Source organism: Schistosoma mansoni, chromosome 6, assembly GCF_000237925.1.
Source record: "Schistosoma mansoni strain Puerto Rico chromosome 6, complete genome".
NCBI lineage: Eukaryota > Metazoa > Platyhelminthes > Trematoda > Strigeidida > Schistosomatidae > Schistosoma > Schistosoma mansoni.
This window is the reverse complement of record NC_031500.1, coordinates 18,113,912-18,134,484: the sequence shown is the minus strand read 5'-3', so window position 1 is coordinate 18,134,484 and position 20,573 is coordinate 18,113,912. Positions and strand designations below refer to the sequence as shown.

Genomic DNA, 20,573 nt, shown 5'->3' with positions numbered 1-20,573 from the left:
GGATATATTCACAGAAACACAAGGTGCAACGACATTCTACAATAATTCTTGCTAAGTGCAAAAGCTACGAGGGCTTATGAAGACCTTCTAAATCCTAGAGCAGAGTTAAAATAGTTTGAATGATTTATTCTGTTTGGCGATTTTTTGGCGAGTTGGTTTTCTACTGGAAGGGGACGCTAACTATACGCTCAACCCTCCTCCTTTATCCGGGCTTGGAATCGGCGGTAGCCCCAGAGGGGCTCCAGGCGGAGTTAAAAACCACGAGGGACTAGATCACTTTTCTATCTGTTCGAGGCTGACAACGGAACGACTAATGCTTCCAGTGATGTGCTGGGTTTCAGGAGCAAAAGTGACTACAGCAGCAGGCATGTGGACTTATCAGAATTCTCCGTCATTTAGTAGTACGAATATTGTCAATAAAATGTTCTGTATTAATGATGAGAGTTACACTTTGGGTGGAGTGAGCAAAATAATGGAGATTGGTGAGATAGTAGTATACAAGCAGGAATACAAGTTAGCTAGGTATTAAAATAGGAATCAGAAACCAAAGCGTTTACAATGACATGTTAAAACCTAGAGGGTGATGAATGATTGCATCCACAACTGGTCGATGTACTATAAGCCATCTCACGCAACGTTTTCAGTTTCGGATTAAAATTATCGTTCCGGATCCAACTGGAAGGTTCATACTATCCGTAGCTGATGTTTTTCCTTGGTTTTCAAATGCTCAGGATTTGTTCAGCCCACTCTTATTTGTTAGCTTACATAGAACAATAGGGTAAACGACTACTCAAAGTGTATGAAAGATTTCTCAATAAATGAAGTCTCACATTATCAACTTATCTAGCAATTCTACACAGTAGTCCATGTCTAACATCATCATTGTTCATCCACTAATTGCAATAGTCACATTTACGATCAAATAATAACAATCTAATCATTTCTTTTACCTTCATATACTATGTTTCAAGTCTAAGAAACGATAAAGTCTGAAAAGCTGCACAATTTTCTGGTTTTTGTGATAAATAGGAACCCCATTGTCTACGTTATCAGTAGCGGAAATCGGGTACTCAAATTTGTATTTAGTGAATAAGTTGATAGTATGCAGAATGGCTAATATGGTTGAAAATTGTCCACCATGACTCATTTCATATCTCTCTCTAAATTGTACACAACCTATCTTTTTTTCATATATTTGTTCGCTTTAAACTGATTAATATTATTATTTGGACACAAACGTTGGTACAAGAGAGCATCGAATACATATGTGCCACACAGTTATTATTTGTGTGTAAGGGCTGTGGTACTGCCCGGGTGCCCAGGCCGAAGCAAGTGGTTTTCTTAGGTAGCCACTGCCCGAGCCTTTAACCTCGAAGTCTAATCCGCGAGACAGTGGAGCAACTTTGGGAGATGCAGTCCCATGGTGGCCGGTGCCCGACAATAGGTTTATACGCCATTTGTTCCCTCATGATCCTGGAGTCCACGTAGACTTCTGGGTTTTCAAACTCCCCTAGGTGGATCCTCCATATCTACTGACCCGGTTAAAGCACCGTACATTCGGTTCTTGTCCTCTCAATTTCGTAAACAATACCCCCCACCACGAGAAGGCATTGGGTCGGACTTCGCCGACAGTGTCTGTATACGTGTGGTCATGTGAAAGCGTTTTGAGAGGGGGAGCTGATTCTCCTCGACTCCGACCGTACCAGGAAATTTGGGGGCTGATGTTCTCGTTTGTTTTGGTAAAAAGGTATGGCTAATTTTTTGTGTTGATGTCTATGTATATGGAGTTAATTTAATGTATTTTATTTTAGAAAATGAAACTGTGTACCAATCCTAGTTTAGTCATCCCATATGGACCTCATTCTTCAGGGCAGTGTGGTTATTGTAAAAATAGTTCCGACGACAAAAAGACTAATTGGGGTAACACTATACAACTTTAGGAAAACACGTATTAATATGTTTTTTTTTCATCAAAGGTATGATGGCTGAACGACTTACTGTTTCAGATTATCAATATATGATCGATCGAGGATGGCGTCGGTATGCTCTTTTTTTCAATTGCTGATATAACTGTTTACAGGTCAGGTACTTACTGTTATAAACCTTTGAATGATATTACTTGTTGTCCATCATATACTATTCGATGTGATGCATTACAATTCCATTTAAAGAAATCACATAAAAGAGTGTTGAAAAATATGTATAATTTTTTAAAATTTGGACAGTTACCTCATAGAAAAATGTCTCATCCAAAAGAGGATCCTAATAATCTTAGAATAGACGATCATCGTATATTTGTTTCTGAGGAAAAAGCACCGCCCGTTTTATCGTTTAAAAATGGTAAATTGATTATTAGCTTTATGTTGGTAACTATATGTATTGTTCTGTTGTCATTGTTTTAATTATAAACATACGAGTGTCAGTCGTCAGTCATAATCAATATAACGTGTGGTAAAATTACGTATGACTATTTTATTGAAGATAGCAGAAATCCTTGACTATTGGTGTGTACTTGTGTTCGTAGGTCTTATTCCCCAAATCATTCTTTTTTCTCAAATCACAGTGTAGCAGTTATGCCGTAGTCATTCAAAACATACGTACGTCCAAACACTTCATATCTCGACGTACAATTTTGCCTATGGTAGGGGGATGTTGGACGAAATCTAGGGTTACTCAGATCTAACAATGGAATCAATCCATAAAACGATTGATTGTTGAGCTGAGTGGCATTAGCATGTTCAGATTATCTGATGTGATTCTGGGCAATGACTGCGACTAGGCGTTGAAGAGATCGGGTGACATGGTACAGAATTGATTTTGATGCTATTTTTGCATTCACTTTTTGTCTTCCCTCATATATTGAGTTCCGAGATACTCTTTAATTTCTAAATTCATCGTTTTTTGGTTGTATTTCCTAACATTTAATCTTCATTGCTGTTATAATTTCAACTCTTGCTATTCATCTTGTTTTGTCAATGTGATATAGAAACTTGGTCTGACACAGGTTAGTTTCAAACTTGATTTTGGTCATGGCTGACATCAAAAGTAAGGACGTTAAGTTGTCTAACTAAAGTCGGTCCATGATGTAAAACCATAAATTTAACAATTTCTAATGACCCTTCACACTAATTACTGTTTATACTTAACAATTTAATGTTAAACAGTCATCGCAGTTCAACAAAATGAAGAGAAAACTAAAAACCAAACAAATATATATCAAACAGATTGTTTCAGCGATAAAGTATCTTCATCATCAACAAAGAACGCTCCTAGTACATCACATACACTAAATACACCAAATAATAATGATGATAATAATGTGGAATTTCAAAGTATTTCATCAAGTAATAGAATTCAAAGTTCATCGTCGTATGGCAGTCACAAAATGAAAGCTCATCTTCGTCGTTGGTTAGCTAAACAAGAACATTTACGTCATAGAAGCCTAAAAGAGAATCGTTCATTTGAAATTTTGCTTCAGGTATTATTTTCTAGTATATTTTTCAAAAGAAGATATTGTAAATTTTCTTTTATGTTGTGAAGTTAAAGATGGTAGTTGGCAAATAGATTGTTTAACTAACTATGTAATGTGAATACTCGACTTGTAACTAAATAATCCATGGTTTGAAATCCGTTCATCAGTCTTTGATATGAAGTAGAAAACTTATGTTTACTGAGACCAACACTAACTGCAGTACTATAATTGTGTACTTAACTTAGACTGGCCTGCTTCGGTCTTGGCACCCGAGCAGTACCCCAGCCCTTACACAAGTCGAATGATTTATGTGACGCATATGTATATGGTGCCTCATTGTACCAATGTTTATGTGTTTAAATAAATAAATAAAACAGACTGGGTGTAATGGGTATTTGTGTATACTTACCCATATAAATTAATTATGGAAAGTATATGCTTAAACCGTTCGAAGTGAGAGAAACGGCTCTTTTTATTAGTGTTACATTTTACTTGCTGGTTTGGGAGTCTCTGTAATATGTTATTCATTGTCAGCTATTGAGTAATCACATTGGAACCTTTTTATCTAACTTAGTGTAAACAAGCGTATACTTTGCAGATGTACATCTAGACTACGGAAATATTTAAAAATATATCAAGAGACTATAATATGAAGTAACAATGCACTAAACAACTGTTTTGTTCTACGCGTGCTTGTTTGCGAGCTATACTTTAAAGTTTAAACCATCCAGAATTCAACTATTGGGTTGTTGGTTTAATATGCTACTTCACCTACTTTAGTTCAGTCAACTATATATCAGTAGTTGTTCTCACCCACATACTATCATTATCAGTTGTTGAAGGCTCTGGGTTACACACCTGAGAGCCACTTGAATATGTGTTTTGTGCTGTTTAGTACTCATCAGCGAGGTGTAGCTGTATTCTTATGGGAAATGATACTTCATCGCAGATTCGACCCCGTGTCATTCAGCTTTACAGTCTGAGACGTAACCACTTATCGATTATGATCGCGACTAACCTGTAGAAAAGACTAAAATATTTACGATTTTCCGGTCACTGAGCAGTGACCAATATCGTGTTCGTCAACCCTTTTTTAATGCTGATCGGATTCTATTTCAGTGTCTCCTGTCGATCTCTTCCAATCACCTGATATACCAATATGGTACACGTGACATCAAGTCACTTAGGCTGGTGATCATATTGCAACTTAATCGATAGAATTCAATCAGTATTAAAGGACTAGACAAACATGACATTAATCGCTACTCCAAAAATCAACCAATTGTAAGTGTTGCTAACTAACTAACTAAAAACAAACATTTTTCATCCTGAAAAGTTTTCAATTGTTTCTCATTTGTTGCTGTTATTGCTACCAGGAGTATTATGAAAGACGTCAGAAACGTTTAGATAAAAATAAACCAAAACAAATCGAAGATTTTCTACAATCTGAACCAAACAAAGGGGAAGGGAAGCACTTTATCGAAGTACGTATGCAAATTTTCGTTTTTTTTATTCTAATGGAAAGAATGATATTTATACCACTAATTCATAAAATTTATAATTATTTGCTTCACTTTATTCTGGAATCCTTTAATTGATTGATGGCTTATGCCATTATCTGGGTTTCGAACTCTACATCCATTAATTCAAATCTTATACTATTTTTCATAGTTGAAATCATGAGTCAATTAAAGCTAGACTCATGATTTCAACTTTGAAAAGTACTGAAATCTCCACAAATCCCCTTCTGATTATAATCATATGCTCACTAGTGACTGACTTCAAGATACATGTCCTGGAGTTCTAGTGGGAAGCAGTGACCAGTGGAGTTCAACCGCGTCTGTTGTAAGATAACAACTCACTGAAGACAATTAGTGAACGGTTGATCAAACTTAGTGGATTGGTTTAAGTTAGACATTAACACCGTTGGATGCCGGCCGGCTCAGTGGTCTATCGGTTAAATGCTCTAGCGCGAGACTGGTAGGTCCTGGGTTCGAATCTCGCGAGTGTGGGATCGTGGATGCGCACTGCTGAGGAGTCCCATAATAGGACGAAGCGGCCGTCCAGTGCTTTCAGGTTTTCGATGGTGGTCTAGCTTCAATTGATTCATGATTTCAACTATGAAAAATACTGAAATCTTCACAAATCCCCTTCTTATACTATTTTTTTTCATATCAAAAAGCTTGTGGTCAAATTCCATTGTATGGTTCTCGTTCATTCATTCATCATTTAGACATTGAAATTTAAACATAATCATGGACAACAGTTCCACTGGAATATGGACTCTCAGTATTATATGATGACAAGCAGATTTCCTGGATTTTATAGATTTATTATATTTATATATGCCATAAATATATTAAAAGTTAGGTTTTCACACTTACGTCTAAGACACTGAGATGCGTTCCGACATAAGTGTTCTCTCTCTGTTGAAAGCGTGAATCAATTGAAGTTAGACCACCAGGGAAAACCTGGAAGCATTAGACGGCTGTTTCGTCCTAGTATGGGACTCAGAAATGCACATCCACGATCTCGCATATGGAATTTGAAATCAGGACCTATCGGTCTCATTCGCGAGCGCTTAATCTATAGATCACTGAGCCGGCAACCAATGGTGTTAATGTCTAACTTCAACCAATCCACGAAATTCTGCAACTATCCACCGTTGTCTTTAGTGAGTAACTGCCTCTACAACAGATATGGTTGAACTTCACTGGCCACAGTTTCTCACTAAAACTCCAGGAAATACCTCATGAAGGCGGTCACTAGTGAGCACATGATGATTATCATCAAAATGGGTTTTTTGTGGATTGTAGTAGTTGATAATGGTTGAAATGGTTGATATATGCCGGAGTACTAGGCAAATATAAAAAATCGGTTGAGGTAGTAAATCTGCCTCGACTGAGGCAACTGGGATATGTGTATTGTATTTCCAACCTCAGATTACCTCGATAAATAATATTTATTGGTGTATGAGGAGGTTGTAAGTTAGTAGTGAGTAAATGAAGACATGACATTAGTTTGTGAGGTCATTGATTATCTGTAAAGGTACAGACCACCATTAAATTTATTGTGTTACTGGTTAATATAGTATCGGTCAGAGTAAACTGTCGCTTTTAACATACTTGATACTATGTCTTGGTCAGTGACAATACCCGTCAAGACTATAATTCATAGGTAAACCAATTGGATTTAAGAGAGTGAGTCTCCGACTTTGCTGCGAAATCCATTCATCCATATGGCTAAATAACATTTTGGCATTATAGCTTATGTCAGTTCGTGATGAAAACCCTAACTCTAATTATTAAAACATGTCTAAGCTACTGAAGTGGGCGAACACACTGATAAATATGAAAATTACCAATGTAGTGTTGCCATCCTATATCAGTAATCCTTCAGCGATGACAACTATCAAACACAGAGAGTCGCCTAAAATCTTCATCTCGGGGAGAGGGTTTCACAAAAATTGTGCAGAAATGCTCTCACCGACTCGTTTTAAGCCCGATATTTTACAACTAAACTAACACCACAACGAATCAAAGATGATCCAGATTGGTATACACTGCTCTGGCTTTCCCTTTGCGCAGATTGATTTCATTAGATACACCACAAGTAAGACTTACACAAATACCCAGATATATGAACTTTTCGACTATTTCTAACGGCCCTCTATAAAGTGTGACTGCAGATGCATGCTCTTGTCAGCTTTGTAAAAGTACTTTGGTTTTGCTAGGTGTAGAGTACATGCCATCTGATTCTTTAAGTATCTATATTTTATTGATTTTCGAGGTATTTGGTAACAAAATATTTATTATTAGAAGGGGTTTTGTGGAGATTTAGTATTTTCAAAGTCGAAAGCGTGAGTCAATTGAAGCTAGACTAACAAGGAAAAACCTGGAAGCACTGGATGGCCGTTTCGTCCTATTGTGGGACTCATGGGACTGCTTAAAATGAATGCATATGAATCCATATTTTGATACATGTTATCAAATGGTTGCTACTCCATTGGTCATGATCATTGACCATATCTCAAGGAAATAGTCATTCGCTTCCATAGACAGATATTTCGTCTTTATTTAGGAACCTATAGATTTCTTTCAATATACTCTCGCGTTAGCTAGTACTATACGTTCCAGGTAGATGTTGATTAGAGATGCGTAACACATATACAGTACAGTAGATGCTACATATTTGTACAAAGTTATACATTACTTATGAGTAACTACCATCATTACTACAATTATACCATTCAAACTGAGGTAGTTAAACCTGGTAGGGTTCACACTCATTGCAACCTAGTAGTTGAAAGAGTAATATTTCACTATTATATTGTTTAATATTCATTAGGCGTTATATTTCACTCGGCTATTTCCAAATAATGACTAGAATCGGGCGGGAACCTCGTATATTTTAATAATCCAAACTACGGAGATATATCATTACAATTGTAGTTTATATGTGATTTTTATAAGAATCTTCTAGTATCCTTTAAACTTATCCACTAGCTCATTCCAATTTGATCCTGATACTGAAATGCAATATATGCATTCAGGGCTCTATCTTTCTAACAAGTAAGGTAAATTCACTTAGTATTGTTTGTTTAAATCTTCCCATTAATGGTTAGGACTGCAACTGGTCAGTCTCTAATTGGCATATGTGCATACTGTGCGTACTACCTCGATATAGCCTTATTTCACAAGGATTGTAAGCAAAGATGGATAGTGGCCGGCAGTGGAATCCAGGATGTGCATTTCGTCCTATTCTGGACTCGTCAGCTGGACGTACCTGCATTTCAGAGTTGATGTTCACTGTAGGACTCGAACCCAGTACCTTTCGCACAAACGCCATCACGTTATCCACTCAGCTACTGAGTCCTGATAGCCACTTGCTTGTGCAATGGGGTGAAGTTTAAATTCACATAGTATTGTTTGTTTGAATCTTCCGATTGATGTTTTAGGACTGCAATTGGTCAGTGTCTAATTGGCGAAAGGTACTGGGTTGGAGTCCCAGAGTGAACATCAAGTCTGAGATGCAGGTACGTCCAGCTGACGAGTCCCGAATAGGACGAAACGCACATCCTGAACTCCACTGCTAGCCACTATACATCTTTGCTTACAAAGTAAGATAAATGTTTCAAGTACTGATAGACCATTTACTATTTACTATTTACTATCTTTATTTCATCTTTATCAATCTCTGCATCTGATAATATCACTATTCTTTTGTAATTAATCATTCTCATATTACAGATTCGTTTAATACGTACATCTTCACCAACAGATATCGATTATGAATCCCGTATAAAATTATCTCATAAAATTTATGAACAATATCAAATTCACATACATAATGATGATAAAGAAGATTGTACTTGGGAGAGATTTCAACGTTTCTTAGTTAAATCACCATTAGTATTGGTAAGAAATATAATAATAATGATAATAATAATGCCCTGGTACTGTCGAGAGTGGGGAGAGTCATCTCTCCCTCTCAAAATGCTCTCACATGGTCAGCGAATATATAGCCTCTGCCAGGGAAGTCCTACTCACTGCCTTCTCGTGGCGGGGGTGTTGTTTAAGAATTTGAGGGGACGAAAAGCGAATGTCCGGCACCTTAGCTGGGTTGGTGGACACGCAAAGGGGCACCAGGTACATGTGCGCCACACAAATCTCATTTGATTTGTGTGAGGGCTGTGATACTACCCAGGTGTTCAAACCGAAACAGGTGGTTTTCTAAGGTGGCCACACCCGGAGCCTTTGACCTAAAGATCTGATCCACAAGGCAATGGAGCATCGTAAGGAGATGCAGTCTCATGGTAGCCGGTGACCAACGATTGATTCATATGCCATCTATTCGTTCAGAATACTGGAGCCCATATGCACTATTGGTTTGGAATCAGGGCTTCCCAACTCCCCTACGTGGACTTTCTGTGTCTACCAACCTGGTTAAAGTGCCGGACATTCGCTTTTCGTCCTCTCAATTTCATAAACACCCCTGCCACTAGAAGGCAATGAGTAGAACTTCCCTGGCAGAGGCTATATACGCGTGGCCATGTGAGAGCATTTCGAGAAGGATAGCGGACCCTCCCCACTCTCGGCCATACCAGGGCATTTGGGGGCTGTGTTAATAATAAATTGAAATTCTATAGATGTGAATAGTTTTAATATATAATTTCTTCTAATCACCCAATGTCAATTAAATTATGACAAAATTTTAACTCTTGTTGTTTATAATTGTCAAATTAAAACTTGACTGATAAAATCCAATCAGTTTTAGGGAATAGACAACACAATGTTGTTTACTACTCAGTTATCGATCAGTGTAAACATCTCAGTTTTACAGTAGACCATTAGTTATCGATATAGATGTGACATTCAGTGGTGCAAGCTTGAATTTTATATCAAGCATCAAAACTTACCCTCCTCAAGATTGTTGATTAGCCTTCCATGATGAGTAATATCAACTAGTTTAAAACCTAAATTCAGAGTTCTCTTCCGATTTCTTTTAACTGTCTGAACGTTTGAGATGATACATGTTAATTCGATCATGATTAACTGGCCGAATCTAAAATATATAGTTTATATCTGAAAACTGTATGTGCAAAGATGTCAACACACACTTATACCCAGTTTTCTAACAGTATCTGCTACTTAGACATAGTGGTTGGTCTTGTCCTTCGTGATGGGCCAGTCAAACTGTATTAGTAGGAATACTCTTTCCGTTAAGTTATACTGCACTAAAGAGGCCGGTTGGAGAGCAGTAAGTTTGAAACCAGAGCAATCAAGGTTCAAGAGTGAAGTCGTACTACCGGCTATCCTCTGTTGTAAGGGAAGTAAAGTATTTTCCTCTAGAAAACCTACATCTATAGCGGTTCTACCTTCTTAAAAGGATAGAAGATTATAGAATGCCGACCCTAAAAATAATAAGATTGAGGTTACCTAACGGATTTTCATCATCGGCGGTAAGGTTTGACTGGTACAAAGCTGATATATCAAGAATTACCTTCTGAAAAACCGTGTATGACCGCCGATGTATTGGAGGTCATTGTTACAATGCTCTTAAGTTTTGCTAACTTCTTACTTAGTAGTAAAACTTATCTATAACTATAATCACTAACCATACAATGATCTTGAGTGCTGTTAGATGTATGAGGGTAGTTATCACTTCCCGGTTGCCCACACCGTGGAAGGGTTCTTCTAGAGGTACCTGAAAAGGAAATTGGGTTAGAAGTGGTCTTAATGACCTGAGGGCGTGACCGCAGTGCCCAAGGGACAACTACTTGAGGTCGGTCACACACGACCAGTTTGTGAGTAACTTTTGTGTTAGCTCCGTACTTGTCGGGACTTTACCGTCGGAGACGGATATCCGTGGGATAAGGCGAGGTGTGCATTTTTATGGTCGACGTTTTCTAACCTCACCCCTCCTTGTGGGAAGGCAGCATCGCTGTTATACTGGTTGTCTGAAGGAAACATCTTACTGCTGTCACACCTCTGTACAGTCAGCAGTACGACTTCGCCTTCGGACCTTGGGTTTGCTGCTTTTAGTCTTATCGCTCTTCAATCGACCTGCCTGGCATGGTAGGACCTTGAGGAACGATTGTTCTAGTCAGTATAGCTCGATTGGTTCATCACGATAGGCAAGCCCGACCACCACGTCAAGGTAACAGCAACGGTCGGGAATCGATCACAATGGCGTAGGTGTATACACTCTTTATCTTCCCTTAAACCTTGAGATTGAAATTTCTTCATAACGTTCTTCCTTCCTATACTATATCCTTATATACAATCTTTCTTTTATATACTACGACCACCAAATTAACTATTTCTATGAATTCGGTGTTCATCTTGTTGTGCTAACGAGGTATGGCAACTTGGACCGATGCATAAGTATGCCTTGTCCTACGTTGTAGCTGACTGACTGACTCATTAACCATATATACTTAGACGCTATAATCATGAATGATTATTGTGTACAAAAAATTATTGATTGACATTTATGTGCAAATTTCCTGTGTATCACTGAATGAATTCTTTTAAAGGATGATTTTGAATGGAATTCAACTTCACCAATGTTTGGTTCTTATCATCAACAATATTGGCTTGATGGTGAAAAATTAATTGCTGTCGGTGTTATTGATCTACTTCCACGATGTCTTTCATCAGTTTATGTTTTCTATGATCCAAACTATTCATTTCTTCATCTTGGTACATATACTGCTTTACGGTGAGTCATTAAACATAGTTATTTTATATAGTTTATTTCACTTACATTATATTTATGTTAATAACATTGACTGCGAGTGGTGTTCTGAAGTGAAGTACGCTGAAGTAAGTCAGTCAGTCATTTACAACGTAGAACTTCGTACGTACGTACATCAGTTCAAGTTGCCATACCACATTCGCACACACTGAAGTAAATCAGAACTCATGACTCACTAGTTCTTATAGTAAACTTTTTAATCATCAGACTATTGTCCCACTACATCAGCAATACACTATGGGCATTGACTAAGTTATCTTTTGATAATTAGTTCTCGATTAACAGACATTTCTATATCTTGATAGAAGTTATCGTCTGGAATGTTTTATTGATGTGGTCGGTTCCATGAATGGATGAGTTTTCTAAACAATTGACTATGTAGCGGCAGTATAGATCGAGCTTCTTAATAGCCTCCTTAAGTGGGCCATATATTTATTATTATTATTTATTTAAACACATATATATTGGTACAAAAGGGCACCAGGTACATATGCGCCACACTATTTGTGTGTGTGGGCTGTGATACTGCCCGGGTGCCCAAACCGAAGCAGGTGGTTTTCTTAGGGGGCCACACCCCGAGCCTTTGACCTAAAGGTCTGATCCACAAGGCAGTGGAGCATCGTGAGGAGATGCAGTCCCATGGTAGCCGTTGACCAATGACAGGTTTGTCCGCCATTCGTTCCATCAGGATACTGGAGCCCGTGTGCACCATTGGTTTAGAATCAGGGTTTTCCAACTACCCTAGGTGAACTCGCCGTGTCCACCAACCCGTTTAAAGCGCAGTACATTCGCTTTTCGTCCTCTCACTTTCGTAAACAACACCCCCGCCACGAGAAGGCAGTGAGTAGGACTTCCCTGACAGAGGCTATATACACGTGACCATGTGAGAGCATTTCGAGAGAGAGAGTGGACTCTCCCCACTCTGGGCCGTACCAGGGCATATATATATATATATATATATATATATATATACAAGTATATGGTTATTTCTTGATTCGATTAGACAATAAACTTTCTCCTTCGTTTTCACTTTTTCACTCTAGTGACAGGGCTAACGCGCCCCTAAATGGCCTAATACGACCGAGGGTGGGGAGAGTCATCTCTCCCTCTCAAAATGCTCTCACATGGCCACGCGTATACAGCCTCTGCCAGGGAAGTCCTACTCACTGCCTTCTCGTGGCGGAGGTGTTGTTCACGAAAGTGAGAGGACGAAAACCGGATGTTCGGTGCTTTACCTGGGTTGGTGGACAAGGTGAGTTCACCTAGGGGAGTTGGAAAACCCCGATTCCAAACCAATGATGCACATGGGCTCGACGATCGTGAGGGAAAAACGGCGTATGAACCCATTGTTGGTCATTGATTATCACGAGACCGCATCTCCTTACTTTGCTCCGCTGCCTTTAGGTTAAGGACTCGAGGAGTAGCCTTCCAAGAAAACCACCTGTTTCAGTCTCGGCATCCGCACAATATCACAGCCCACACATAAACCAAGTGATTTGTGTGTCGCATATGTATTCGGTGCCTCTTTTGTACCAATGTTTTTGTGTTCAAATAAGTAGATAAACAGGGCTCATGCATAGTAAGAGTGTGTATCATTATCAGACCTTAGACACCATGTTTAACGATAGATCGTTAAAAAGTAGCTAGGGATCAATCAGTCCATAAATTCATCGATCTAACTAACTAGTCTACAGAGTTTTAGATGCACAAATATTGTAAACACTGAAATGTTTTATTCTGTGTTTACTTTCTGTTTATTTTCTATTCGGAATCTGTGTTATTGTTGGGAGTCTCATCAGCCCTTCTGGTCTGGTGTGTGACGAAATCTCAGCACGGATACAGAAGGCTAGACTAGCTTTCACCAACTTGCATCATTTATGGCATAGGCGAGATATCCGTCTAGCAACCTAAGGAAGGTTTTACTGCTCAGCAGTTCGTTCCTTCCTACTTTATGGCAATGAAACATGGCCGATAAGAGTAGAGGATATTCGTAGGCTACTAGTATTCGATCATAGGTGTCTTCGACGCATTGCTCGTATATCTTGGGACCACGGAGTAAGTAATGCAGTTGTTAGGAAACGGATAATAGGTAAGGATGGCGAATCAACCGATGAAGTAGTGAAACTTCATCAGTTGAGATGGCTGGGACACGTGTTGCGTAAGTCCAACCACCGACTGCCCCGACGTGCGATGTTTTATGGTGTAGAAGTAGGTTGAAAGAAAGCTAGGGGCGGCCAGACCAAAGCGTGGTACAAATCCATGAAGTCATTCACTGACAAGTGGACTGAGCCATGTTGGTAGGTGTAGACTACCTGGTTGGGATTCGCGAGATGATAACAACCGATGGTTAGAGACCTTGAATGACATGACTCAAAATGGTTTGTAATGGCGAGGGTGCATCCACTCTTTGTGTTCTCCCAAATTCTAATCTTCTGAATTCTTCATGTCTCTATCTTTTTTCTCTTTCCAAGTTTATTTCATTGGATTGTACTCCTTCAATAACATCTTCAAACCCTAATCTTTCACATAATGCTTATACTCTTACTATTTTTACCACTATGGGATTTGTTTTATTTTATTTAAACACATAAATATTGGTACAAAAGGGCACCAGGTACATATGCGCCACACTATTTGTGTGTGTGGGTTGTGATACTGCCCGGGTGCCCAAACCGAAACAGATGGTTTTTTTAGAGGGCCACACCTGGAGCCTTTGACCTAAAGGTCTGATCCACAAGGCAGTGGAGCATCGTGAGGAGATGCAGTCTCATTGTAGCCGGTGACCAACGATTGATTTGTACGCCATTTGTACCCTCAGGATACTGGAGCCCGTGTGCACCATTGGTTTAGAATCAGGGTTTTCCAACTACCCTAGGTGAACTCGCCGTGTCCACCAACCCGTTTAAAGCGCAGTACATTCGCTTTTCGTCCTCTCAATTTCGTAAACAACAGTAATGCCACTATAAGGCAATGGTTAGGACTTCCCTGACAGAGGCTATATACACGTGACCATGTGAGAGCATTTCGAGAGGGTGAGCTGACTCTCCCCACTCTCGACCGTACCAGGGCATTTGGCGGCTTTGAATGGACAACTGCATCTCTGTGCTAAAGTGGTATAGCAACTCGAACTGATGTATGTATGACTGACTGTGGAAAATATTTGCCTGAAAACGTTCTATTTTTCAACGGAAGTCATATATTTACCGTGAATGATACAGCTTGATTTGACCTCGCAACTTAAATGAAAGAGATTGAGAAAGTGAAATAAGAAAACGGTAGCATTCGTATGAACTAATATGTTTTATTAACATAACAGTAACCATGTAAACATTTTAGATGGAGAAGTTTTTTCATGTTTCGTGTTATAACGGCATGAACACGAGATATTCCAATTATCCAATCCTCAAAAATGAACCTGAAAGTAAGCAAGCAAGAAAGAAAGAAACATTTAGGTAATTTGAAACAAGGGAACGGAGATTCAATATAATTAAAGACATTCAGACAAGTCAAATCACTTATTCCATCATCAATGATTTGAAGTTTGGCTAATTCCACCATCTTAAGGTGAATGTGACTTATCAATGCACAGATCACAATAATTTTGATCATAAGAGACTTTTGTGCTTGAATAAAATTCATGGCCACAGTGTTAAGTTGAATATTCGTTTCCAATTCAATTCCATATTTATAGACCACAGTTGTAGTTGAGTGTATATAGTTTTGGCCAATAAAAACAACCTGATAGAACACTTTGAATTTTATGCAATGTATGTTGGCCAATATCGTTTAGCTTACCAACCGATTGAATCGATAAGTTATAGTGTGTCGTTTCAACACAGTACTGACATTTACTCAAGTCATGTACACTCTCAATAGGACAAATTGTCCATCATTTATGATATGGAAGATTGAGGGAAATGGACATGCAGTAGGCTTACATGATTGAGGATTTGGATTATTGATAAGTTTGGTGAAATACTGTATTCTTTTTTAACTGTGCGAGGAAATTCGTCTTGAAATTCGATTATCCATAATCTCAAGTGCCTTTTCCGTTGTATTCTGCAGATTTTCCTGTACATGTCGATCTAATGTAAGGTATATTTAGGCCCCCAAATGCCTTGGTACGGCCGAGGGTGAGGAGAGTCCACTATCCTCTAAATGCTCTCATATGGCCACGCTTACACAGCCACTGTCAGGGAAGTTCTATTAACTAATATTCTCGCAGCGGAGGGTGTTGTTTACGAAATTGAGAAAACGAAAAGCGAATGTCCGATGCCAAAACTGGGTTGGTGGACACGGAAACTCCACCTAGGGGAGTTGGAAAAGCTTGATTTCAAACCAATGGTGCACATGGACTTCAGGATCCTGAAGTAACAAATTGCGTATCAACCAATTGTTGGTCACCAGTTATCATGTGATTACATCTGCTTACATTGCTCCACTGCCTTGTGGATCAGACCTCTAGGTCGAAGGCTCCGGGTGTGATCCTCCAAGAAAACCATCTGTTTCGGTGTGGGCACCCTGGCACAAATCCATGAAGTCATTCACTGACAAGTGGACTGAGCCATGTTGGTAGGTGTAGACTACCTGGTTGGGATTCGCGAGATGATAACAACCGATGGTTAGAGACCTTGAATGACATGACTCAAAATGGTTTGTAATGGCGAGGGTGCATCCACTCTTTGTGTTCTCCCAAATTCTAATCTTCTGAATTCTTCATGTCTCTATCTTTTTTCTCTTTCCAAGTTTATTTCATTGGATTATACTCCTTCAATAACATCTTCAAACCCTAATCTTTCACATAATGCTTATACTGTTACTATTTTTACCACTATGGGATTTGAATCGATAACTGCATCTTTGTGTTAATGTGGTATGACAAGTCGTACTGATGTACGTATGTACATACGAAGTTCTACATTGTGACTAACTGACTGACTGACTGACTTGTTTTATTTTATTCATTCATTTACTCGTTTTCTTTCCATAACATTGTTATCTACTTTAGTTCATTGTAAATTATTTACCTTTCAATATGAGTTAATCGATCAGTAGTTTTTTTGTTTCCAACAGAAATCCACTTTTTTTTTACCTTAGTTACATCATGTTTTGATATTTTCCCAATGTTTTTTAAAATTGTTGTATATCATGAATATGTGTTCATTTTCCAGATATGAACAAGCAAATGATTCATTTGAAGTATTTATCATTCAATCAAATGCATAAATATTGTTAATCTCTTTTATTATAATAGTTTATCATCATTGTCACTGTGTAATTTTGCATAAAATAATAAATTGGTTTTAACCGTAACTGAGTTTTTGTTCACTATAGTAGTAGTGTAGTGGACAAGATTGTTTGTCAGTAGGGTGTAGCGGAATGTAGGGTCGAAGTTACAACAGCTGTCAGACGGAGGGAGCAGTTTCAGTACAGCGAAAGCATAACATTAGTAAAACACTTGAAGGCCAGAAGGGACGACAGTTTGGATAACAAAACACACTGAAAGATGCAAATGAACGATTGATAGCTATGTATATGTATTATGTAAATACTTTTTGATTTCTCACGACAAATATACACTCCAGCCTATTGCCTTCATACATTTGGTGTCACTGCCTACGGCAAGGCAGAGAGAGGCAGTTTTGCGAACGCCGTTGCGGGGCTGGGACAGGTGTTGCTTCTTGGGGCGGTCTGACCCTGGTACATGTCGAATGGGTTGGTCTGGTGAGCTGGTGTTGGGTTTAGCGGTCGCTGTAGACAGAGAGGAGGCGTTGGACGTCCTCAGCACTGGGCTGACATCGGATTCAGATAACTCGGCAGGTCGACAGAGCTATGTTGTTGTGTCTTCCATTTTATTTATTAATTTATTTGAACACATAAATATTAGTACAAAAGGGGCGCCGAATACATATGTGACACACAAGTCACTTGATTTGCCTGTGGGCTGTGATACTGCCCGGATTCTCAGACTGAAATAGGTGGTTTTCTTGGAAGGCTACTCTCCAAGCCCTTAATGTAAAGGCAGTTGAGCAAAGTAAGGAGATGTGGTCTCATGATAAGCAATGACCAACAATGGGTTCATACGCCGTTTGTCCCCTCACGATCCTTTTATGTGCGTAGCTCAACATTCTCGCCGCTTATATGTGTACTACGTAATATGAATTGTTTTCTTTTTTTGGAGGAAAAGTTCGCGCAATTCAACCTGAATCGATTGTTATTAGTTCTACGATTCTGATTTTTTGTTCTGGATATACTAGAATCAATATGCTACAACTCAACTTGTAGATCTTAGTGTGAACAAATGATTGAGGATATATATTAAATAATTGACTTATTTTAACATAACCGACAACTTGTCCGTTAATATTCGAATATTACTTGTATAGCGATTGGAATATACACGTCCTTATAGAGAATGAAATACATTGTTACTAATTATCCCCAAAAAACAATGACATAAGGATTCGTTCCACTGAACAATTAAACCAGTTTCGTTCACTGTTACTATATTATCCCCATGTCAGTAACAATTATGTTAGCATCAGAAAATGGAATATTAGCACAATCAAACAAGATCAATCGTGTCAACACAACTTGTTATGCTAATGAGATATGGTAACTTGAACCGATGCATATGTGTGCCTGGTCCTACGTTGTAGCTGACTGACTGACTGCTTCCATAACACCCTTACCTTATGGAATAGATGTTATTATAAACATTATTTAAGGATTCTTCTATTGTATAACGTACTACCACTTTCTTATAATTGCATGTTATCTATGCAAAATGGTAACTGAATAAACTATTGACTGTTTCTTTTCAACATAATTACTAGTTAGTTTAATTAATCAAATTTTATCATTAAAAGACAGAATAATTCATCTCAGTAATCATGTACAACTTTGGATCGCTGGACGTTTTAGTCACACATTATATATAGAGATATATGTGTGAGAGGGTTAATGGTCATCGATCTACCCTGGTTTTTTTTTAACTGAATTAGATACAATAGATCAATCGTATGCAAGATATATTACCTTAAATCAATAATATGGTTCGATCTAAGTCACCATATTGCGTCGGTATAACTAAATAGAATTATTTAGAATAGTTAAAATGGGATTATCAATAGGATCCAGAAATCGGATTTCATCCTATTTGAGATTCTTCAGATGAATGTAATAACAATGGGATGATCCTGTTGTGTGTTCGCACGTCGGGATTACCAATTATGTAGTGCCGTGCTCCATTAATCGTTCACCTCGTTAACCGTTATAATACAAATCTTAACGGTGCATTAAAATCAGAACGCAAAGAGAAGCTGCAGCTATAGTTTTATTGACAAATGATGCAGGCCAGAAAGTTATAAGCACATGAGTAAATATCGGCAAGCGAAACAAAAGTGACACACATTGGAGATGGCGGGTAAGCCAACTCACTTTAATCAAGCGTTAATCAATATTTATAGTCAGACATTTGATAAATAGGATAAGAAGTGTACACACACTCATGCTCATATAAAAATGGTGAGAGTGGATAAGTGAATAATTGACGAGGTGAAAACATGACTGATGATGTATAGGTGAATTAAGTTGTCTAGATATTAGAATTAATGCATATGGGCTTAACATAACAACCGATACTACAATCCAAAATATTTAAATTAATAAGATCGATTATCAAAAACATTGCTGTAATACAATTGAAAAATAGGGATTAACTTCTAGTAATAAAAAAAACCCCGTATACAATCATATTAAAACTTAAGATTGAAAGTGTGATAAAATGTAAATGTATTTGTACTATTGTGATTGGTTTTTAATCTTTCCTATATATCAATCACAACTATCATTACTTACTAACTACTTACTTACGCCTGTTACCCCCCGTCGAGGAGCATAGGCCGCTAACCAGCATTCTCCATCCAACTCTGTCCTGAGCCTTCCTTTCCAGTTTCTATTCATCCTTTTCATATCTGCTTCTATTTCCCGGCGTAGTGTGCTCTTTGCACAATTATCATTAGAACAAATTAAACAAATCAAGATTCAGAATTACATAACCGTCGTAGTCGAGAATCAAGGGTAAACAAGAATTGGATAATAGTGCACATGGGCTCCGTTATCCTGTAGGAACAAATGGCGTATGAATTAATTGTTGATCACCGCCTACCATGGGACTACATCTCACGATGCTCCATTGCCTTGTGAATCAGATCTTTAGGTCAAAGGCTCGGCGTGTGGTCTGTTTCAGTCTAGGCACCCGAGCAGTATCATAGCCCTCACAAAATTAAATGAAATGACAATTTTTGTGTGTGGCGCATATATGTCTGGTGCCCCATTATACCAATATTTATGTGTTAAGATTAAATAAAAAAACAATTGGATAGAACTAGAAAGGAAGACCAATGACAGAGTGGGTTAGAGAATGCTGATCAGCGGCCTATGCTCCATTGGGAGGGGGGTAGGGGTAACAGGCGTAATTAAGTAGGTAAGTTGACAATCAAATACTTTAATCACTAGGCTATTGATTTTTGTTGTTACCATGTATAATATTAATATGGCAACCACTATTCATTTTAATTATTTTTTTTAGTGAAATTGCATATGTACGACATTTATCTAAATTATATAGTAGTAACAATTCAATTCAATCGGATATATTATATTCCAATTTCAATTCATATTATATGGGTTATTATATACATAATTGTCGTAAAATGTCCTATAAATCCCATTATACACCTGCTTATTTAGCATGTCCTATAACATATCATTGGATACCTATAAATGATTGTTTACATATATTAAATCAATTCAATTCAATTCATTCTATTATACGTTT

General features: G+C 38.1%; 2 protein-coding genes across 2 annotated transcripts; both read left to right on the top strand.

The window, feature by feature from the left end:
- Positions 1–1,814: 1,814 nt before the first annotated feature.
- Positions 1,815–16,967, top strand: Smp_127110 (hypothetical protein; the record flags this gene model as incomplete). Its single annotated transcript, XM_018798478.1, has 7 exons — positions 1,815–1,920; positions 1,977–2,040; positions 2,081–2,340; positions 3,165–3,478; positions 4,849–4,956; positions 8,722–8,839; positions 16,903–16,967. The coding sequence occupies 7 exons, from the start codon at positions 1,815–1,817 to the stop codon at positions 16,965–16,967; spliced, it is 1,035 nt and encodes a 344-aa protein (XP_018653416.1).
- On the top strand, positions 11,541–11,699 carry Smp_101220 (hypothetical protein; the record flags this gene model as incomplete). Its single annotated transcript, XM_018798479.1, has 1 exon — positions 11,541–11,699. One exon carries the CDS (start codon positions 11,541–11,543, stop codon positions 11,697–11,699), a length of 159 nt encoding a protein of 52 aa, XP_018653417.1.
- Positions 16,968–20,573: the final 3,606 nt, after the last annotated feature.